We start from the raw sequence: 24,402 nt of genomic DNA, 5'->3' as shown, positions 1-24,402 counted from the left end.
CGTACGTTACGGAACAATTATGTTTCCTGCGATAAAAAGTGTGGGGGGGGGGGCTGAACCCTATATTCTGCTATGTTCCTAATGGTTAGGTATAACTTATCAACAAAAAAGAGGGGGGGGGGGGGGGCTCCCCCCCCCGGTTCCGACGCCTATGTGTCATGAATATATTATTGTTGATTTAATGAATTTTATTAAATATTTAAGGTCAATGTATCAATTGGTAGATTTTATAATAATTCATATCCTTATACAGTGACACACTAGTAACTATATTTTTATTCATATGCATTGATAATAAATGAAAATAATATATATATTTCAAAGTACATTTTATTTATTTTTCATCCATGCTTGCGTGCATGCCTACATATTTAAGCATGCGCAGTCTGATATTTCCGGACACGACTTCCTACTAGACTGTGAAACTTGCAAAGTTGCGTTAGCGCGACGGCGTGTTGTGCAAAGTTGTGTTAGCGCGACGGCGTGTTGTGTGTTAGCGCGACGGCGTGTTGTGCAAAGTTGCGTTAGCGCGACGGCGTGTTGTGCAAAGTTGCGTTAGCGCGACGGCGTGTTATGCAAAGTTGCGTTAGCGCGACGGCGTGTTGTGTGTTAGCGCGACGGCGTGTTGTGTGTTAGCGCAACGGCGTGTTGTGCAAAGTTGCGTTAGCGCGACGGCGTGTTGTGTGTTAGCGCGACGGCGTGTTATGCAAAGTTGCGTTAGCGCGACGGCGTGTTGTGTGTTAGCGTGATGTCTCGTTTACCTGAACGCGATGTCGCGCTAACGCAAATGGCCCTATCCGGACACCATACAGGGGTCATGTATTCACAGTTTTGACAGAGGGCTTCATGAACATCATTATCTTTAGCACTATTGCGGAAGTAGAAAAGAAGATTTTCTAGGATTTAATACCTTTTTACAATACGGTCATATTGGCCTCGCCTTAGGACCTGAAGCCCTGAAGCAGGGGTGATGAATTTTACAATTTAGGAACAGGGTTATATTAACATCATAGCCATGCGTTAGTTTTTCTCGAATTTATATGGGAGAAGAGAAGATTTTCTAAAATTTAATATATGTTCATTATACAGTCAAATTGTCACCGCCCTAGAATCTGAACCCTTTACACAGGGGCCACGAATTCCACAATTTTTGTGGTAAGTGTCATAGACAACCATGCATTTAGTTTTTCCCCATATGAAGAAAAATTTTGAAATATGTGGCAAACTAGTATTTGGCCCCGCCTATGAGGCCCCGAGGGTGGTAAAGTATTGAATTTTGATTTCTCTGATCCTAAATACGTTCCAAACCAAAAATAGTAACAAATGGCCTTGTAAGTCAAAATGTAAAATTGTTAACGGACGGATCACGACTCACGAGGACGGACGAAAACCAATGGCAATAGGTCATCAATAGCCGTTAATTCTTTAAAATCATCTGTATTCCAGGATATCAATGTCTGCAACTTTTCTATAGGTAAGAGATGTATTTCAACATGGAGAAAATGCGAGTTTAAATGAAAAACATATTCAGATAATGTTACTACAAAAAGCATTAAAAGGTCCAAACACACATAAAGACCCGCGTACTATATAAAGTCATTTCTTAGAATTAGCTGTAACATTTCATGTTCGGAAAACTGAAGTCCCACGTCTTGGTGGCAAAACCAATAAGTTCAAACACCACCGGTGGTAAACCATAAGGAATTTTAATGTATATAGTTGATAAAAGAATTTATGTCTATAATAGAAGTTAGTAATTTCACTTCTAACGCTTGAACTAAATTTATGGTTTTCATAACACTTGGAAAATTTAATTTATTGCAACTCATCTTTTCACTTAATATTGAGACAAAGAGAATTTTCTGCAATAAAAATTAACGTATGGCATATTTAGAAACACCTTTTCTCGTATACATCAAGGATTTGATTTACTTTAAAAACGAATGCTCATTTCAAGAAAGTTATCAAATATCAAAAACACACATTAAAACCGACGGTTCAAAACACAAAAGCAAGAGGCAAAGTACTAGTATTATTGAATAAAAAATTCGTACAGAGGGTAAGGCGAGTTGAATAATATCTTAATGCTTGTAAAAAAATGGTATATATTGATATTTATTTGCAATCGCGTCAGCACATCGGAAGGTTGATGGTATGAATCTTTTCCGAAACAGCTGCAATTTACCCAGCCAACCTTTTCGCTTCTATAATGAAATTTATGTTGATTTTCAATGTATGCAATGAGTCCGTCTTAAAGTGCTTTAGGCATTTTTGTTGTTGCCAATAACAGAAAACGTTAATGGGGACAGATGGTCGTGGACATTTTTAAGCTATATTTATCTCCTTTTAATGAAGAGCTCTATATGACGATATAACGCTCAAATTTTAAAGCTAAAATATTTTGATTTTTTCTTTACTTAATAATAAGTTATGGCCAAAAATATCATATTTAAAAGTTTAGGCAGACATACATGATGTTTAATTTGTGACCCTCCAGCCGTTTCATCTACTGTAAGTTTTCCCCTGTATCCTTTTATAATGTTTTATCATAATATTAAGCATCTCACTTGCTATAAAATTAACAGATATGGTCAAAATACATAATGTTTCGAGTTTGTTCATCGTCAGGGTACATGTACATGTACATATGTATATCAGACAGGCAAAATCACATTGTTACATGACCGGTTTGGTTAGGTGGTTTTTTTTTTTCCAAGAGAGCTATATAGTTTGTTGTCTGTAATTTGTTCTCATCATGCACCTTATTCGACGCCAACAGCTTCTTAATGAGGGCAAAGGTTATCGTTTACACGTACAACAATTTGTTCATCATTAATCAATCAATCAGAACATCGTCCCTTTACTTTAATCATTGTTTTATTTTCTATCTTGTTACTTTATTGATGATAGTATTCTTGTGATAATATCGGAACCCAAAATCTTTTTACAAAGCCATTTAGATGTTTCATTATAAATAAAAAACTATATAAATATTGCAAACCGCTCTTTATACCCAAGCAGACGTACAGACATCTCACACATCTGCGCATGCCCAAGTATAGATATAAAAGAATACGTCTTAAAGATTTGAGACTAAATTTTAAAATGCTTACATTGATTGGAATTTTGTTATTGAGTTTGGCGGTGGGAGGTAAGAACAATAGAATTTAAAATTACATACATGTATTTATATTAATAACAATCTTTCTCAAATGTTTACTGGCATGTAATATTCTAATGCCATAACTGTATGTTATAATCAGAAAACTTTCAAAGGTAAAAAAGACATCGTTTTGCAATTGGAAAAGATATAAATCAAACCTACTCGCTATATGTCCCCAGTTTTATCAAAGATATATCGTCCTTCTTTGAATTTCTTCTAATATATATGAACGCAGGGAGCAGTTTGAGCCATAAGGATGTCCCAACCACCCGACTCGTCAAGGATCTTCTACAGGACTACGATCCCCGCTTGTTGCCTGTCAGGAAATTCGGGGAAAACGTCTCCATCGCGGTCAACATAGCTCTCCGGCAGCTGATGAGACTTGTATGTACTTCATACATAATATAATCATTTACTTAATGTTAATAAATGTTTATCAGTCCAAAGCAACATTGAAGCCTGTTTGTTTCCATAATGAAATTAAGACTATATATATATATATATATATATTACGAGCGAGTCTAGCTTTACCTTTTTTTTAGTTGCCTATGATTTTTGGGAGTTGATTTTAATCAGACAAACCGAAAGTGAAACAGTGTTTGGACCTCAGCACAAATCATTGCTGCTGACAAGACTTAGTTCTTGAAAATAATTGATAAATTTGATGTAATGTATGCTAAAGCATTGTTTTTCAAGTAAACTTATTCATAAATACCTTGAAAATAGTCAGATTTTAAAGGTACGAACAATTTAAATATCTTTTGTAGTCGTATGTATTCCTACGCCAGAGTTCAATATAGTCTTGTTCAACTCGACGCTCGGCTGTCTCCGTAAATCCTTGTCGAAGATTTACGGTGTCAGCTGAGCGTTTGGTTGAACGAGACTAGAGTTCAATATTGCTTGGATCCATACAATTTTCGAGAAATATTTTTATTACTGATGCATAGTTTGATTGAATTAATTTTATTTTTAAATATTATTTAACATGATTCCTATGGGGGTTTCTCGACATTCTTGTCGAAAAAGTCCAAAACTTCATATTATAAAAATGTACGTAATTCAAATTAGAAACGACATGTACTTGTCATGCAAAATAACATATCATTGATTTTAAAATAAATAAACATCAACAAAATCAACTCCCGTCAGTTCTTCAGTACTTTGATTTGTGCTTTGATTTTATAATTGCAGGATGAAAAGAACCAGATTATATCTCTGAATATATGGATGCGTCTGGTAAGTAGTCTAACGTTGAACAATGTCGCGTCAATAAATCAAACTTTGATCGGAAATAAAATCTAAACCTTTGTTAGTGTTGCAGTAATAATCGTGTTTTGTTTTTATGTTTGTTAAAGATGATCACGATACCTCATCGCAAATTCTCGAAATCTCTTTTTTACTTATTTCATTTTATTTACATCTACCGAGCATGATTTCCTCTATTTCTTACGGAAACTTTAATATTAAGTTAATTCATAGCTCTATAGAAACAGCAAGACTGAAATCTACACGCCCCGTTTATCGATTGGTCGAAACCTATAGCTACTGAAACTGACAGAAATTAACAAGACTGAAATCTACACGCCCCGTTTAACCATTGGTCGAAACCCACAGCGACCTAAGGAAAAGCACGGACTGCACGGAATAATCATGCGGATTCCCATTGGAGACGATTTTTGCTGTTTCTTTTAGCTAACGCACTGATGTACACTAACAGTAATTTAGTGAATTTTACTAACTTTTTAGAATCAATTATTAGTCTGTTAAAAGAAACATGTAAATATAAACAATAAAATGCTTTCTTTGATGGTTTATGCGGGTTATGGAGGTAGCGATCACTGCAGAAAAAATTACATAAGGCGTAACGCGGGTTATGCATTTTTTCTGCATGCTATGACACCACCTTTAATCTCCTTCGTAACCTACAATAGTTGTTCTCCTTCAGTGGTGGAAGGATCCCAGACTTCGTTGGAACGCTAGTGATTATGGAGGAGTTAATCAAATCATTCTGCCTTTCCCAAATGTCTGGACACCCGATATCACAGTTTTTGACAGGTATGTAAAAACTTATTTTGAAATTACATGCATTTTGAACATTTTTATGCGACTAATCGTTCATGAGTATTTAGAAAATTAAATTTTTAGAAAGTTGTCCAAGAACAAGGCAAGCTATAAAAATTGGGCTATATTTACCCTGTATGAGGCTAAAGATGAATCTAGTACATTTTGAAAAAGAGAATTAACATGTATCCCTTTTATTGAACAAATTGAAAGAGTCATGAGCACACTCGGACGATCACATCAATTATATTCAGTGCCATTGTTTTTAACAAGCGTCATAATTTAAAGCATGCAGAAGCAAACTCTAAAAATAAAGCAGTCTAAAATTAAATTTTTATCACGATAATTGATAATGTATTTCATTACAGTTCTTCATATTATATCGATGATTTAGTGTCTTATTGTTGGTACCCTGCATTTGTCTAAAGCACACATCCTTTTCCAATTATCCTTTCTCCCTAAGCGCCTCCGAGACGATGATGCCCGGGCGCCGGACGTATCGCCCTATCGTGCTGAATGACGGGACGGTCATTTACCTGTACCCCACCATTATATCCAGCATTTGTCCCATTAATGTCCTGTATTTCCCAATGGACACTCAGGAATGTCGGATCATGTTCGGATCGTGGTCACACTCCGGGATTGAAATCGATTTCCAACCCAAAATACCCACTGGTAATATTACATATTCATGAATTAGGAGAGTTTTTGTTAACGATGATTACAATTGTATAGCTTTTTGTTTGTTTTGTGTGGCATTTTTAGTACCTACAACACAACACGCTTACAAATATAGTTAGCAAAAACTAATGGATGTGTTTCCGTTTTGCATCCATTTAATAATTAAGTACAAAACAATAAGTGTGAATTGTGTTTTTAAATGATTTTCACAGAAGAGTTAAAAGTGATTTCTGTGCATGTAACATATAGTGATGCTTTTAAATAAGATTAATGTTTTAATATAATTTAATTATTTAAACTGTAATGTACTGAAATACACAAACCACTAGCTACGTTTATTTATAATTTTTTTTTAAATTTACACTGTTCAAACTGCAAATTTACAATTTATGTGAAAAACATCAGGATGTTATGTAATATTACCCAAAATATTTTGTTATGTTGTTTAAGTTGTTTATAATAGTAACATATGAGATGTTATCACCTAGGTATTTGTTAGAGGTAAAATCGAAGAATTATGATACCAGACTATACAATTCAGTAAAATTCTTATCCGGACAAATTTCCGTCTTGCAAACATTTTTTCTGTGCTAGATTTTCAAATGTATGCAAAAGGACTTATGTTTTCAAGATATTGTATAGAATTAATTCTATTTTCAATCTATTATTTACATGACCCTTATTGTTCAAGTCATTAAGATGATAAGATTGCAGAGGAATTTTGCAAGTGGTGTTAATGTTAAACAAATCAACTATTTAATAATTGCACAGGCCAGGGCAAACAATAAACTTTCTTTTGAAATACTAAATGAAAGTAGATTTTCTGTTCCACATTGACTGTTTCAATACAAATAGCCGAAACTGTCACTGGTACTTAGTTTATTGTTTTATCAGAAGCAGTTTTATTAGTGAAATAAGTATTCCGAATGGGATTGAAGTACTTTACTAATGCGTCATACATATCCACATAACGGGATGATTTAACTGTATCTACATGTATATAAAAGGAATGGTATTCTATGGTATCGTTTAGATTTTATCAGCTTGGCGCCATATAATAAAAGTAAATGATTAATTAAGTAAGTAATTAGCAAGTACTAGTAATTGATCATCTTGGGAGGAAAGATAAATGGTGTTGCGGACTAAGGCAATACATAGAGGGTTATCAAGGGACCAAAGACCCACAAAAAGACGGTTCTGTGCAGACGTAATATATATGAAACATACGAAAAAAAATCGCGTAATTATTTACCTACAGTCTTGTCTCACTTACACATAATTTAAAAACCTATTGTAAAACCTACGCATAATGGTTTCCCCACTAGATTTGAATGGTAGTAATTAAAGCACTGCTGTGATGTCATTCCTTTGTTCCAGGAGTCAAAATTTTTACCTGTGACAGTCCGATATTAGTGAGCTTCTTAAAATCAGACCGTTACCAGTGGTTACAATATTGATGTCCCTCACAGTCGGACTGTCTCAGTTAAATCAACAATGAAATTCAATGACAGTATTAATATTTTAGGTACGATTTATGCCTCAAACATATCTATGTTAAAAAAAAATATCAGACAGTTCTCGGCCCCAACGGGCACCAAAACTGTCTGATATTTTTTCATACAGAACAGTTTTCTGCATATATCCATTACACACAATGCTATAACCATTAACATTTACAGTATATTTTCGTCGCAATCGATGGCATATGGATATTTAAAGGAAGTCCGCTCTAAAAAGTATATGATTCATCACGAAAATAAAACCCATTTTCTTAAACGTATGAGCTTGTACAGACTGATTAAAAAAAATCCAAATTTGTACACCGTTTTAGGCTATTATATTGAACAATTCAGTGCCACATGATCACTGGCATCTGAACATAATTATATATATATACATGACATCTTGGATATTGATAAGATGGCATCACCGATATATATTTGTACATGTAGGCGACATGGATTTCTACGTCAGAAACAACGAGTGGACAGTCATGTCTTTCCCAGCCAGGAGAAATGTGGCCTACTACAAATGCTGCCCGGAACCATTTCCGGATGTGACGTTTTACCTGAAGATTCGCCGAAAACCTCTCTTCTACATCTTGTCTGTACTCTTTCCTTGCATGCTGACGTCATCTGTAGCTATTCTGGCATTTCTTCTCCCCCCGGAATCCGGAGAGAAGGTTTCGCTGAATGTTACGATCCTCCTATCCCTAGCGGTGTTCCTACTGATGGTCAGCGACCAGCTTCCGGCGTCGTCGGACCATTTTCCATACGTAGGTGAGCCGTGAAATCTAATCCACAGAGGGTCAAAGAAGATACAGTTGAACCGATGCATGTATTGTAATAGAAATACTAATGTTTTAAGAATAAACATTGGACTACACATTAATTTCAAATTTCCATTCATTTCACAAAATATATTTTATAAACATCATCGCATATTATAGAATCATAGATTCTTGGGGACAGTTTAGCACGGTTTGTCCAAATGAAAGTCACTGATATCCGCTTTCGGAATTGTATAGTCAGTCAGTGTTTGTAACTTAAAAAGGTACGGAATACTCAAAGAATTTACAAAATTTGATGATCGTAAAAAGTCTTCATAGTGAATGTTTTTTCTATAGAGCAATAATTTAAAAAAAAATCAAAACATTTATTGTCAGACATGCTCAAAATACATGTACGAATTAATCGAATAAGAAATACTTAATAAAATATTAAATAAATATTTACAACAGCGTTTCTTGTGTGGTTTAGCACTTCAAGTTATCGAGGAATTTGATGAGAGTTTGTGCATTACACTTTGTCTTTCAGGAATGTATTTCGCTTGCTCGATGTTTCTAGTTTCCCTATCTTTGGTGATGACCGTTTTTGTACTAAACATGCATTTCCGGACTCCCGATGAGAGAATGGTTCCACCGTGGATGAAAAAAGTCTTTCTACGTTTTGGCAGGCGGTTCCTGCTTCGCCAATCTGAGAACAAAATTCAGCCGTCCAGAGTTCGTAAAACTTCCAACGTAAGATTACAGGTAAATTTTTAAGAATCTTAAGTTTATAAAAATTTCTTTTACTGATTTGTTATATTTTGCATAGCTGAAATCGTCATGAATTTCGCTTTAGAATATCAGGAAGTATTCCGACGATCAAAATCGAAATAAAACAGCGGTATTCAACTTGTCAACCATGGACCTGCAAGAAGCTACACAAGGTTCCTACATCTCATTGAATGTCACCAATGAAATAAACGAGATCACTCAGTCTGAACAGTTCAACATTTGCGACGAATCGGGGCCACTCGGAACTTCCGGGAACGAATGGCAGGAGATTGCCATGGTGATGGACCGGATGTTCTTGATCTCGTTCATCATCATCACTCTCGTTACCACCATGGTCTTTCTGGGAATGATGGACAATGAAGAACAAAGTTAAAATGAATGTCATAGCAATAGATTTTAAAAAATCCCGTTGAGGCCTAATAAAAAAAATGGTTTGTTTTCGCTTTCCCGACCGACCCTAGCTTTTACCCCCCGACTCAAAACTTTTTATAAGGATATTTGAAGGAAAATCGTTTATTTCCGTTTTTATCCGATTTGGAAAAAAATTACTCAAAATTTTGGTCACAAAAACGCTCGTGGCAGTTACTCTTTTCAAATCAGTGTAACTTAAAGCTGTATGTTTCCGTGTGTTGTAGATATTAATAATGCTCTCATCGCTGGCAGAGGAAGTATCTGATATATAATATCATTTTTGTGTTTTCTTTAGACCAGCTTAATTGACAGAAATGATATTAAAAGTATTTCTCATTTTATACCATTCTGCACCGTCAGTATCTAACCGGCATGTATGGATACTGCAACAAGAAAATATTTGAAAAAAAAACATTCCGAACGACCGACCCTACTTTTTTTCAGCATGAAAGCGGAAACAAACCATTTTTTTTTTGTTAGGCCTGATTTGAAGTAGAAATTGAACCATAAATCCAATCAGGGTTTAGATAAGGTTGAATTCATTTTTGAATTTTCACATACGCTGATAAAATAAGTCTTTTGACATTAATCTGGATATTAGTCATCATTGTCCAAAAGCTGTTCATCTATGACGTCAGTGTAATAGACTAATTCCTGCAGTTTTGCAAACAAAGAAAATATTGTCATTTTTTTTTCTTCATGTTTTGCCTTTGGAAGTATAGAGCGCTGGTCTGCTCAAGTGCTACTTTTACATATGTTTTTGTTCATATAATTATACACATAGTTAAAAATGGTACTTGAGCAGGATGTGCTCGATGTTTTCCAGTAAAGCACCCATATTTTGCTCAAAAACATTGATTTATCAAATTAAGACTATCCTCATGACGTCAATTCTACATTATGAAGTCACTGGTGATAACCTTGTGCACATTTACATTCAATGTGATTTCAACCATTTAAAGCTTTTTAAAGAACTTCAATTTTGGGGACGAGACGTGCATAATACCGCATGTAGTGGGTTTTTTTTACTTTGATAAACATTTGATTTCGTGGATCGACTAACAACGCAGTAAATGCACCTCACAAAAATAAAAAGTACCGCTTCCATAAACAAACAAACAAACGTAAATATCTTGTGTACATGTGTATTTTCTGTGTTGACCTTTTTCACATTTTTCAATATTTTCAACAGAATCACACTTATGTCTCGCTATTATTATCTGTACATAAACTCAATTTGATTGTCGTGTAATTTGAAACTAATCTTCTAATAAATTTACAAAGAAAACAAGTTATAAGTTGTATTTTATATGAAACGTGATGAAAGTATTAACCAATTTTATTGAATCAGCAAGTCGATAAAAATCAGCGATAAATGATTTATAAGTATGAATAATAAGTAACACAGTATAGCACCACGCGAGTAATTCAAACGAATGAAAATATTTCCTAAAATGTTATCGTTCACAGATATGTGAAATGATTAACAGAACTAATAAAACATGAAAGACAATTTACAACAAAAAAGGACAAAAATCCATATAAATCAAACAAAATTGTAGATGAAGCATCCAACACAATAAAAAAAATCACTTTGTTGCGCTTGTAGAACAGAATAAAGAAAAAAATGAAGTTTCATGACCCGGCCATTTTTGCTAAGAAAATGACAGATGTTAAAAATGTCATGAAAATATAAATAAATAAACACAATCTGTCGAGTACTTTGGCTAACAAATACCACTCATTGTTCGTCTGCTCTTCTGACTCATCCTGTTGCATGTGACCTTCGATCTTTTTCAATGTGTCACATTGTTCAGACATTAAAGTAAGCATTGGGTCACTCGACCGTAACAAGATATCACGTGATGACGTATTCGTAACGAGGCTTGGAAGACGAGGCGGACTAACTATGCTTCCATTGCTGGTTCGGTTTCTCGGCGTCGCGTCTTCACTATCCATCTTGAAAGTTTTATTAATGAAGTTATTTTGATTAGGCTCTTCCTGAAACTAAAGAATTGTATGTATTTTTAATTTTTGAAGAATATCATAACAGACGATAAGAACACATCTATTTAAGCAAACATTTTAAAAACATTTTCTGTTACCTGTTTTTTGCTATCATTCTTTTCTGAATGAACTTTATTCGACGTTGCCTTTCCAGTTTTGACAAACAAAATCCAAGCTAATCTGTTCAGGAAAAGTTTTCGCATCCAGTTTGGCAATGTGTTGCCCGTAGCACCTCGGAAGTGAATGTTCAGAACTAATACTGTCATTGCACACGAAAAAGACACCAAGATCATAGACGAGGCAAAGTACATTCCTAAAAAACAGAAAAAAACGCATTGAAAATTGATGACTTTTGTAGATATTTCAGTTTTGTATGTGATATGCTATACCAATTTTTTAGTAGAGATACATTGTTCATATTCAAGCAAACTAGTCTATACACTGTCCCAAGATATTCTCGATTCACATTTTGCTTATTATTACTCGGTATTTATAAATACCACAGGGTTCAAACAATGTTCATTCAAAAATTTGAAACTTCCTCTAGCTCATCGGGTTTCAATACATAGGTTAAAAATATTATGACTACGGGGATTTTGCTTTGCAACAGAATGTGAAAGTACCCGGATGATAACGTTGAAAAATTGTGCGAGGTATTCCGAGTAGTTATCGAATGGAGAAAAGATGTCAACATTTACCAATATAAACATCCGTAAGAAATCTGTTTACCTTTCTGTGAATTTTTCTGAGTGAAAAAATTTGAATGTTTGAATGGAGATATCTCGGATATTTTTTATTAACAATTTCAATTGCACTTCTTTACCGGTATGTGTATTTTTATTAAAATCGTCAAAATGACTTGGGTTGACAAGATGCCAATCATTGTAAGTTTCATTTGTGAAATTATCTATAAATTGTTTCTTACCCTCTCACACTTAAGACTCATTTGCCTTTTATAAAATGTAAAATCTATGTGAAATATGAAGTTTATACTAATTGTCAACGTACCAACGTAAGGGAAATTAACAGACGAAGCAGGAAGTTGTTCGGTGACCATTAACAAGAACACAGCAAGAGAAAGCAACACCGTGACCTCAAGGGAAACCTTTTCGCCAGACTCTGGGGGAAGCACGAAACCAAGGGCCGCCACAGACGCCGTCAGAATACAGGGAAACAGGATGCTCATGATGTAGAACAAAGGCTTCCGTTTGATTTCGAGGGAGAATGTAATATCTGGATACGGATCCGGACAGCACTGATAATACAGGACGTTCCTCTGCGCTTTCATCGAGACCACGTCCCATTCATTGTGAAAGACCAGGTTTGTAAGATCAGCTGAAGTTGATTCAAAGAAAATCATTAAAACAGCGAACAAAAAGCTGTAAAAAGATCATCGTTTTTAAAAAAACAAAACTGGAGAAAAACAAATTAAAACAATTATCAATTATAACCATAACGTTTTTTTCAGTTTACATATCAAAGATATCCGTGACTTGCTATTCATTAAAAAATATTGATATTGGTTACGAAAGAAAAAGGCAGGTGAAATCTAAAAGCATTTCCATAAGTACAAAAACTCTACGTGTATTCTAAACAACTACTTAACCAGATAAATGAAAACCAAAGGGTAGCGTGCAATTTCACATATTTTAATGCAAAAATACATTCGAGTATCAGACCATGCTTGGTTTTTTTTTAAGCGCATATATAGGGAGAAAGCCTTTCGCTGCTTTGGATTGACAAATGATTATCCATTCAGTGTTCTCCGTCTCTAATCATCGTTAGGTAACATTATTATATTTACAAAGCATGTTTAATACATTAATTCTGCTATATCCAGTACATGATGCAAACCATGTTTGTTTATACATTGTTTGTACACATGTATATATGAACTGCGTCGGTTTTTTTTAAAAGGTGCACATGCGCATGCAGCATATATGTGTCCATAGTAAACAATACAGTAATGGCCAATATTTGCACTTGAAAAAAAAATGAAATGTATAGAAAAGGATAGCCCTCTAACTAGAGATTTTTATTCTGTCACAACATTAGTTGAATGAAAAACAGTAGTGAGAATTGAATAAAAGGATATAAAGATTTATACTAGTAATCTGTTCACATCAAATCATCATCCATTTCCAATTTTATGGATAGTATGCCAAGTATTACAAACAAAAGTAATTCATGAAAGAAATTCCCATTACATGGAAGAATAATGAATAGTACATATATTTTGTGCGGAGAACACGCGCATAACCTCCGAATAAATACTAATACACGTACAGACAATCTACAATATACTTCTACATAAACGAGCAACATGGAGTGGAAGTTCTGAGAATTGTTCAACAATAGAGTTAAGTGTTGAGTGACATCTATTAGAGACACAGAGAACAATGGACGGCTGTCTACCTACCCAACAGTAACAGCATATCATTACATCAAACAAACCTCTAAGTGTCAGAAATGTAAAACGCTGGATTATAAGTGTATACAATTAATGCTTTAACCCGTAAGCTCCGATAAAATTCCAAAATCAGTTGTAAGCTACTTGCTTATTGGCCTACCCTGGTCAGTGCTTGGGTAGAGGTCAAGCTCAGCCCCGCTGTGGGACCATGACCCAAATTTGAGGGTACAGGTCTGGGTGTCCATAGGGAAATAAAGGACATTGACGAGGCATGCGCTCTGAAGGACCGTGGGGAAGTTGTAGTACACGGTCCCGCTAGGGTAAATGGTGGCCCGGTAGTCCGTCTTACCCGGCATCATCTCCTCCTCCGCAGAACTGAAAAAAAGCAAGTGAAAATAGAACAAGTGGAAATATAGCAATTGAAAATAGAACAAGTTTAAATAGAGCAATTGAAAATAGAACAAGTTTAAATAGAACAAGTTGAAATAGAACAAGTTGAAATAGAACAAGTGGAAATAAAACAAGTTGAAATAGAACAAGTTGAAATAGAACAAATAGGACAAGTGACGACAGTTTGATAAACGAGGTTACCTTATTGCCAGTCAACATTTTTAAAAGTAACAACGAGCTCCCTTAGATATTTTGTTTAAGGTCAGACGACACGTTCCTCGAGAATCTTTTTTGTATCTCCTCGTAATAAAGAGTTCCAATAAAAAATATTAATTTTATAAATAATTAAAACATGATCAAAATTTACTTGTAATTGGTTATATGTCTAGATGGTCGAGTGGTTAGAACCGTGGCCGCTCAATGCCAGAAGCATATTGGTTCTAGAGGTCTTGAGTTCAAAGCCCCGCCCCGGTGGAGATATTTTTCTAACATAGTGAATTTCGCAGTGCTGTAGATGTATTTATTTTTATATCAACAATTCAAGTGTATTTTCAAGAAGATTATATAGGATAATGCATACTCTAGTATTTTGCAGAAATGCCTGGTAAGGTACCCTGATTTTTTGCAAGAAAGCTTGTCAAAGTAGTAGTAAACCATTAACAAATTCCTGGAAAAAGTTATCTAAAATTGAGGAACGTGTCGTCTGACCTTAATTGAAAGAGAGGCGTGCCTATAGTTGCCAATGAGACCAAAACGCGTCACTAATTTTCGTCTCAATCGAGAACTGTACGTGTGCCATGCTTTGTTGTTGATGTTATAAATTTGCTTTCAAAAAATATGAAGCCATTTCTCCCGCTACTTATAAATCTGACTTAGTTGAAACAAAACGTATTGCATTTTTTTGGAATTGGCAAGAGAGCACACTTTTAAAATTGTTCTCATGACTTCAAACATACACTTCTTCTTTTTTTCCGAAAAATATTTTTCAAAGTACAACAAATGCCTCCGCCTAGTAAAAAATAGCTTCGACTTGTAGATACCTGTAACGTTTTGTCATGAACCCAATCAAATGAAATAGAACAGCGAAGCGATCAGAAATGTTCAATATTTAGACAACATCAATATTAATGTACTTTTCCCCACGAGATGAAGGTTAAACAATCATAAATATAACATTGCTGTCCACAAGCTCCCTTTGAAGTCTTTGTTCTTTTCCGTCCCACGTGAACATGTAGGATATCCTTTCCTCCTTACCTGTCATAGAGCGTGATATCGGGCGTCCACACAGTGTCGTACGGAACCACCAAGTGTGTGTTGTTGTACTGAGAGGTGTTCCAACTCAAGCGGCAATCAGACCATTTCTGTGGAAAGAAGCCCCTTAGATCAAAGACAAAACTGTATTGATTTTAAATGAGAATGCACTGGTATCTAGGTTAATATGACATTACCAGCCTCAGCCAAATGTTGATCGTCAATGTTTGATCCTTCTCATTCTGTTCAAAAAAGTAAAAAAAAAATAAAAAAGTAAAATGAAATCTCGAATTTACAAGGTTTCATAACTTTAAAAGGGTAAAATCAAATAACATTCGTTTCTTGCTCTCTTTTTTTGTGAACAATCAAAACTATAAAACTTCATGAAATATTTAAAAGAAAACGATGCAATACCAGGTTCATCATTTGTCGGAGGGCGGTCCCGAAGAAGACGTCCACTTTACCCCCCGGGGTACACACTGGTATAAGCTTTTCTTTGTAGTTTGTGAACAAATGTGAGTACAAGGAATCAGTCACAGAGTTTGTAGATGTTACCACAGGCACTGAAATGTTTATGATAACATAACTTTGAGTTTTGTTTAATTTTTCTTCGTTTAATTTGACTGTGCTTAACTACAAAATATTTCGCATCGAATTTTTAAAATGTTTTTCAAAACAAGCGTAAACCAACAAAGGATGCTTATCGATATATCTATAATTTGCCCCTAAACTGATAAGAAAATAACATAGAGCAGTTATGAAGGTTGTCATCTGTTCGTGCAGTTAAATCCTTTGTATCGACCAATCAAGCTCACCACATGTATATGTCTCGTTATACCGGTATTTCAGATTCTAATTATATTTTAACATGATTCGGCGCTGGAGATATTTTAAAAGGCAGGGTTCTTTATTGCACATGGACCATTGCCAATCGTGGCAAACATATTCTCTCAGTCCAGTCCAACAAACCATCGACCAATCAGTTATGTAATTTACATGTATTTAAAATTGGTGTTAGAGGTGTATGATTTAATTCTTATTAATGAATGAAATCTGTCAGGCAGAGATCCTGTATAAATTGTATTCGTCTGTAATATGTTCATGTAGCAAATGTTATAGATATTTTAATAATACTAATTGAGTTTCATTACAAGAACTGTATAGCCTCTGAGGCACACTATCACCTACAATTAAGTGTCGTGTTCATTAGCAATAACAGTAAGAATTATTGATTAATTAGTTCATTCCGTAATTACAGTCTTTCTGTTGCTTACTATTTCATGTGAAGAGATGTAGGTTAATTTTCTTTGTACAGGGGTACTTTTATTTATATCAAATAGGTAAATCACGAGTCTGCTTAGGGGTCACAATGCAGTATATTTGTCTACTGAAAGTAGATCCCCCAAGTCTAAATTCTGCCGCTTTGCTGATGCAATAACAACGTCTCCAAAAACTAGATAGAACTAGTCATATTTTGCGGTAAGGACAGCTTCTTTAAACGGTTTCACGGACAAAGACAAAGCAACGCGGATGTACGTGCACTTAGCTCTAGGAAATAGTTCTTCCATCGGAGCGAAAAGGTCACAGCGTGTGATTGTGGTTTAATGTGAGAGAGAACTGTACATCCTTTGTCTTACCCATGATCAAATAAGATTTATTAAATTTGAAACATGTAAAATGTGTGTCCATTCATTTATGAGCTATTCATAGCTTAGAGCACTATCTTAAAAGGATCCGACTTGGCAACGAAACATGTATAATTTGATACCAAATATTCAAAATGGAAAAAGAAGAATAAAATGGGTATAAAACGCAGCAGACATAAATTTGGTATCAAAAATAAAAGCTTGAAGACGTGGAACTAAGAAGAATTTTATTATTTACATGAAAGATCTTTGATTGACCAAAGAAGAGTAAACCCCTGAAGTCAGGGACGTTTCTGTATGGTTGACGATTATCCCAGGCAGAAAATAGCCGAACCATCAAATTAACTCGCTGGACCCGCTATAAAACTCCAATAGGTCGTTTACAAAGATGCGTCAATTATCCACACGGCCATGTCGACAAATTTATATGTTCTGAATGGAGGTTTATTTGCAGTAGAACTTCACCCTTAATTTCCTGTGTATAGGCGATCGGAATGTCAACATAGCTGTCCCAGTGTTTACAAACGGAATAGATTGTCGATAAATTGTGAGCATCAAAGATTAAAACACCTACAGTTTTCCTTTACGAAGATATACAATTTCAAATAAGAGCTGGCGTTAATTGTTGTACATGGTCTTGATTAAAGAAATTTCAAGAGTTAAGTATGAATAACGTATAAAAAACCCAAGTCAAAAACCTATTGGCTTCGTTAATTTAGCAAGCCATAACTTAAAGGACTTCAATGATACGTCAAGAATCTATTAACTTTCTCATTATTTTTTTATTCGAGATTTAAAAAAAAATTTCTTCAGAGATTACGTCTAATCTTCTATCGATTTCATAGATACATATTGTTCAAATTTTTAAAAAAAAATGTGGAGTACATGCTTCTTGTGCAGGGAATTTGAAGCGAAAAATAATACATTTTAAGATACGTAATTTAAAAAACACTGTCACCAATTCTCGGCTAGAATTTCTGCATTCTCTACACCAATTTTTTGTTCAAATCTCGTATATTTTAAACAGAGGTGACATTTTAATTTCACAGCCCATTGATAATTTGGCAATTGGTAGTCAATTTTTCTCATTTTCTCTCGGTTTACCATTTAAAACACCGTTATTAAAGTTTACCCAAATTTTAAATGTCTGTGATATGTTCTTGCTGGAACTTGTAGACCTTTAGTTATATCTACTGTATATTTTTATGAAACTTCTACAAATATTTCGAATTTTGAGAATCTACATCATTTCACATTTTATTTAAGAAATAAAATATGCAAGAATTCATATAACTCATGCATATAACTCCCGTAATTCTAAACACCCAAAATGTGGACGGGATTCATCTGAGAGAAAAACAAAATAAGGTTATAGCGTGAATAATTTGCGAGCCGTTTTCGATTTTAATCGTTTTACTCTGGTAGTTCTGTAATAGGAAACAATCATTTTTATTCTTGTGTGCACGCTGTAATGGTCGTTCCGACCGAGTAATTGTATGTTTTATTACGCCCGCTTGTTTAATGTAGATATTAAAATGTCGACTTTTGCAGACAATTAAGTACACTAGAACTCTCCAGGGTGAAACTCATCACAAAAATTGACAGAAAACTTGACAGCAATTTGTTGGAAGCTTTGTTGAAGGTTTCTGGAAAGGAATACGGTCTGTTATATAATTACTGACTCTTTTAAGAGATATCTTTCTTTTAACGTCACAATTTTAATGGAAGTTTATATACATTTCATGATTTTCCTTAATTAAGTGAAAATAAATATAGCATTGATCCTTTTCACAACGCATGCGTTTACAATATACATGTATATTACTCTCATCCCTATATCACCGGATTTGTTCTTTCTTTATTAATTTAGAAGGCACATTTCATCTTTGTAATCCCTATTCCCTGATCAATATCTCTTTTAATTTGACCCCTATAAAGTCTATCAGATATAAAAACTAGTTGCTTGTTGATAAGAGGCATCTCACGGGAACACAACATCTCTATATGACTCGTTTACCATAAGCAGAGTGAATAGGTGGGCAGGATCAACAGTTGTATGTACATTGAAGTACATCAGATAACAAGGTAGATTTGGTTTTGTTGACACATACATATTTGCATATACAGTACATTTATATAGTGTTGTACGGTGCAGTTAAAACATGATCGGTCAATATGATATATCCCCGTCATAAAGAGGTATTTACATATTTTACATAACAATGGCTTATCTAGCAGTATTTTAACCCTACCAAACTTGGTTACCAAAGGACTAAATCAACACCGGCACTCTTTGTTTAAAGTATCTACATTTTCTTGTGTTGGAAACCTATCAGTAAATAAAAATTAAAATCAACAATAGCAAGTATATAGAGACAAGGAACTTCTCTGTCAGCTATTGCGCGATAGGTCAAAATGACCCGGGGTTCGATCCATTTAAAAACAAAAATTGACAACATAAGTGTTGGGTCATAACAATTTAAAAGATTTTAAAATATCACAGTACAATTTAAGATCAAACACTGTGGACGGGGTTGGGGGGGGGGGGGTTCTATATATGAAATCAAAAAATCCTCGATTGGATGGTAAACAACAACTCAATAATCTCGATGTGGGAGTTGGAACGGGTGTTTTCTCACCCACAAATAACCTACGATGAAAATGAGAGGCCAAAAGTTAATATTAACCCTCCTTTTCTTTGCTAAATGGATATAGAATTTAATGTTTAGTTCGTTTGTTCCTTTGCTGGTTCCTCAACGATAGCGGCCACAGGGAGGTGACGCTTACCGATAAAATACCTCGCCTGTATAAGAAGAAAACGTTAATTTGCAGTAGATCTTCAATGCTGTAGAACGCATGAAGATAACAGAAAGTTTAATCGAAAACGAATATGTATATACAGATCAAAGAATTACCCCTCCCCCTTCAAGAATGTTCAAATTACTTGAATTGTTCCTTGAATTTCAATCAATAGCTGAACGTTATACTAATATTCAACTTTGGACTTGGCTTCTCAGACGATGCTAGCGTTAACAGTACTTGCTTGTGTCTAAATTTTCATTATAATCTTTGATCCCTTTTGATTACGCATATTTAGCTTTACCACTCTCAACTGCCGATCAAATTGATAAAAATATGGTTTGATTTGAATTTTATATACAGGACGGCGTTATACGTCATACGTTGATGAGAGCATTTGCTGTAGGGCGGCTCGGGATATGCATACTTATTATACTCCTTTGTCGCCTAGAGAGGCAAAACATTACTGTTAAAATGCGGTCTATGAAATGATATTTGGAGCGTACCTTTCATCGCATTTTTAAAGAAATAGAGATGATTATCTACATGTAATATATATTAATGATTCATATTCATACGGGGTGAGAGTTTGGAAAATAAAGGTTTCATGAAATTTACTTTGGGGAAATAAAAACAATGCAAATGAATAACAATAATGGATGATGTAACCACCGGCGATTTCTAAACTGTCTCGAATTCCGTGGAATTGGGATAACGTTAACACAAATCCCATTTGCATAAGGCTCTGAAGGTATCTAAGAAATGCTTATTAGACAGAAGTAAAAAAAAAAGATTTATACTTTGTGAATGCTCATAATATAATAATAGAATAATAGAATCATGAATCATGAATAATAAAAGAGTAGTGAGTATATATCTAACGATTCGACATTTTACGTTAAAATGATACTGTTTCATATAATAAAAAAACCCCACTCAAAGAGGCTGGATGGTAAACAAAATCAACAGACCTGCCTTAAAGTTTTCGACTTTATTTCTTAATTCATACACTATTTTTCAGTACAGTAATATCCCTAATATTTGAAGCATTCTTTTACTTTTGTACAAAGCTCTTCTAAAGAAGATAAATAAAGTCTAAAATGGCCAAAACCATCAGCTCTCTTATGCTGGTATTCATTTTGTGAAAGATCGTAGGTGAAAAGAATTCCAACCCGTTCCATCCATAGTAATGCTACCGACAGTTCTCTTTGGTGTAATATTTTAGGGTCACTTGACTAGTGAGCATTTAAAAATTATCAGTTAATAAATCATTTTATACGGTATTACGAAGTTTTGCAATACGAGTATAACGTATTACATATCACTTACGGTGTATTATTATAAAAGACCAATATGAAAGCTTACAAATTAGCAGTTCTACAAGATTGTTTATAAAACTTTATACGTATTGTATCATTTATACGTTATCGAAAGAATAAATGAAACTGATTAAATTAAAAAACCTAAACCACATGATGTAGAAGGAAGTTATGTAACTTTCAATCCGTTGGTGAGGAAACATGATTCTGACATTTTAATATATAACAGAATTACATCACCTCATTCTTACGGATTTACTGCACTCTTCTTTAGGTGTGTAACGAAATACGCCTATTGATCGTGAAGCAAATTTTATGGTGTCATTTCTCAGAATCCTTTTTTCTTCCTCCTATGTCGCGTAATAATGATTTTAGACAGATATAATTTCGGACTGAATTTCGATAAAAAAGTTTTCTAAATCCTAATGGTTATAAATATCATGAAAATGATTGAACAAAGTATAGCTCAAGCTGGTTGAACATAATAGACGATAAAGATTTTGTTTCGTGAAGACATAGAGTTCATTAGGCAACCAACAAATGAATTCTTAGAGATATAATTTAAAGTATAAAAACAAAATTAAATACCGAACCACTGATTTCGTTACCCAACCATATAAGTCAATGTTTTTAACCAACCCCAAACCAAACATTTTCCAAATGTTGTAAATCTCATAAATGTTAATTATTGAGTGGCTCGAGGGAAATGAAATTATTGAGGTTGTCTATATACAATAGGATGTTATTAGGAAAGTTTCAATATAGATGTTTAACCAACCACAAGTGGTTTATTAAGGAACAATAGCATTGTTTAATATTAATAATACATGTATATAGTTAGTACGACTCCAGTATGGTGCATCCAATATGACCAAATTGTTATCATTGAGATGCACAAAGTGATTTGGGTAGCAAAAGCGCGAGAAGAATAAGGCAAAGTCGACAGTAATTTTCTTATCGTCGACTGTTCGCATAAAAAAAAAAATAACAAAAGTGCTTTAAATGCAATACACGACGCCACCAGGATGTAAATTAGACTTTAATTTAAATTTTGACAATATTTTACTAAAAAATAAAATTAAAGAATTGCAACGACAGACACAGCTTCAGTTCAAAGCTATCATTACTTAAAGTCACTTAGTAAGAGTTGCAATATTATTCCCTACCTTCTACTGTTGTTGTCAAGTATATTTGAAAACATATTAAGCGAGTGTGTAAAATTGTTAGATACATTAAGAGTGGGGAGAAGGCGATGATGCGCGGACTGTAAAGATGGTATCATCTTGGCCCATGGTGTGTACCTTGAACACACAATGGTCTGAACTCTGACCAATGCTGTTAAATGTAGCTATGAAATTCTCGGATTTGTAAAGGATGACTAGAAGTCAGGATTTTACTACGTGCTCGAGACAACAGTATCCATGCAGTCCACAAACAGGTTAAGAATATTAGAAAGCTATCTGCACCACGAAAAAAAAGCCCGGTGGAAAACAGCCAACAGCATCTTTTTAAATCATTTAACAAAAAAAAATATAGAGGTATAGAGGAGATTTTGAATTCTTGTATATTGACAAGCAAAACAATTGTTGTCCTTTACAAAAGGCAGACAGAAACATATTGCTTGTAGAAAATGTAGCACGGTCATTTAGATCATTCTTTTGTTTGAGGGCTTGCACATCGATGTCTGTTCAGAATTACTGAACACAATTTGACAGTTTGTTCCTCGTGGGAAATACCCATTTAGACTAACAATTAAGTATTGATGAATAATTTAGCAGCATCTTCCTTTGTTGCTGATTTTGCGTAATTTTATCATTGAATGATTTGATGACACTCGTGTAAACGTAGGAAAAGTAGAAAAACAAACAATGGCTTTGAGAATCTTCCGACATTTAAAACCTTATCAATGACCAAGTAAATAAAATAACAGGGATGACCATGTCATTATTTATGCAACAGGTTGTCATGGGCTAGATAGCTGAGTGTAAGTAAATTGTCGATAATTGATGACCACTCTCAAAAAATATATCAGAAGAATAGCACAACAGCCTAACCTGTTTTAAATGTCATATCTTAACCATGTTATCATCTGAAGAAATAAATTACAAATAATTTAAGCAGTTTTATTTTCAGAAATTTATCATAATAGAATTCTCATTAAATTCTTAAATAATGATACAAAACATTAAAACACTTACCAGAACTTAAAGATGCATACGAAAATAAAACGAAAATTCCTTTCAAAATATAATCCATTCTCCAAAGATTGTCACAGCTTGAAACTGTCTCAACTATTTTAAAGCGACGTATTGCTCGGCTCGGGTACGTAATGACAGAAATGACTCAGTTCAATGGAGCGAATCCGGAATCCCGTTAAAGATCCGGATGTTATTATTGATTGATAGTAGTTGCTTCAGTGACACGAATGACTTTCGTTTTGTCTTTCAACAAACGTTTATGACCATTTCACAACTTTGTACAATAGCTTTTATCGGTAACAGATTTTTTGTACGATCGCCATTCAAAACCGTATAAGTCAAGCTGCCGCCATAGGTATCCTTTTTCAAAAATATTTGACGTAGAACTGCGATATCAATTTTTTTTTTACTAAATTATTTGACAAAAGATTAAGAAATAAATCATCCGTAGCAAAGATCAACAAACAATTTAAAATTGTAATTAAGGGGGAAGGTTTGTGGGTAGGGAATTAATATACGCGTACGTGAGTTAGGTAGTGGTGGGCAATTCGTTCCTGAAATGAATATTAAGTTAATTGTTCAAGTTAATAAATATTATTATCACAGTTTCTACAAATTTTTTCAACAAATTGCAACATTTTTAAACGCATGGAAGTCAACACACGTTTTGACATGAAAATCATCAACCTTACATATCAATATTGTTGTAAATTATGTGAATTTTTTCCCCGTATTTTTCAAGAAATTAACGCAAATTGTTATTGTAAAATTTATATTTTTGTAGAAAACTCATTAGAAGCCTACAGCCTTGACCGTCACCCGAGTAACATAGCCCGTAGATGGATCAGTCAGGGGAGCCTCATGATTGTATTTTAAACTGCATTTCAGAATCTAAACCCTTATCCAAGACTCCTCTGACCATTATCTCCGCTTTATTATTCATTATTTGATGTCTGCAAACATCAATTCTTAAAAGGGGGAGGGGACAAGAGTCGGCGAGTCGAAGGA

The 24,402-nt window shown here is 34.3% G+C and overlaps 2 protein-coding genes across 3 annotated transcripts; one reads left to right on the top strand and one right to left on the bottom strand.

The window, feature by feature from the left end:
• The first annotated feature begins 3,529 nt into the window (after positions 1-3,529).
• LOC128178468 (neuronal acetylcholine receptor subunit alpha-7-like) lies at positions 3,530-9,881 on the top strand. Its single transcript, XM_052845641.1, has 7 exons — positions 3,530-3,547; positions 4,355-4,399; positions 5,109-5,218; positions 5,688-5,899; positions 7,858-8,184; positions 8,722-8,936; positions 9,028-9,881. The coding sequence occupies exons 1-7, from the start codon at positions 3,539-3,541 to the stop codon at positions 9,334-9,336; spliced, it is 1,227 nt and encodes a 408-aa protein (XP_052701601.1). The 5' UTR covers positions 3,530-3,538; the 3' UTR covers positions 9,337-9,881.
• Positions 9,882-10,505: 624 nt separating this feature from the next.
• On the bottom strand, positions 10,506-23,550 carry LOC128178467 (neuronal acetylcholine receptor subunit alpha-9-like). 2 transcript variants are annotated; one of them, XM_052845640.1, is made up of 8 exons: positions 23,395-23,550; positions 15,847-15,995; positions 15,630-15,674; positions 15,436-15,542; positions 13,952-14,166; positions 12,390-12,716; positions 11,480-11,694; positions 10,506-11,375 (listed from the first exon to the last, which is right to left on the bottom strand). In XM_052845640.1, the coding sequence occupies exons 1-8, from the start codon at positions 23,450-23,452 to the stop codon at positions 11,010-11,012; spliced, it is 1,482 nt and encodes a 493-aa protein (XP_052701600.1). In that variant the 5' UTR covers positions 23,453-23,550; the 3' UTR covers positions 10,506-11,009. The 2 variants fall into 2 exon arrangements, with proteins under 2 accessions (XP_052701600.1, XP_052701599.1); XM_052845639.1 differs by having other exon boundaries at positions 10,506-11,381; positions 23,395-23,547.
• Between the last annotated feature and the right edge of the window lie 852 nt (positions 23,551-24,402).

This window comes from Crassostrea angulata, chromosome 3 (genome assembly GCF_025612915.1).
Source record: "Crassostrea angulata isolate pt1a10 chromosome 3, ASM2561291v2, whole genome shotgun sequence".
NCBI lineage: Eukaryota > Metazoa > Mollusca > Bivalvia > Ostreida > Ostreidae > Magallana > Magallana angulata.
This window is presented reverse-complemented; position numbering and strand designations above follow the sequence as displayed.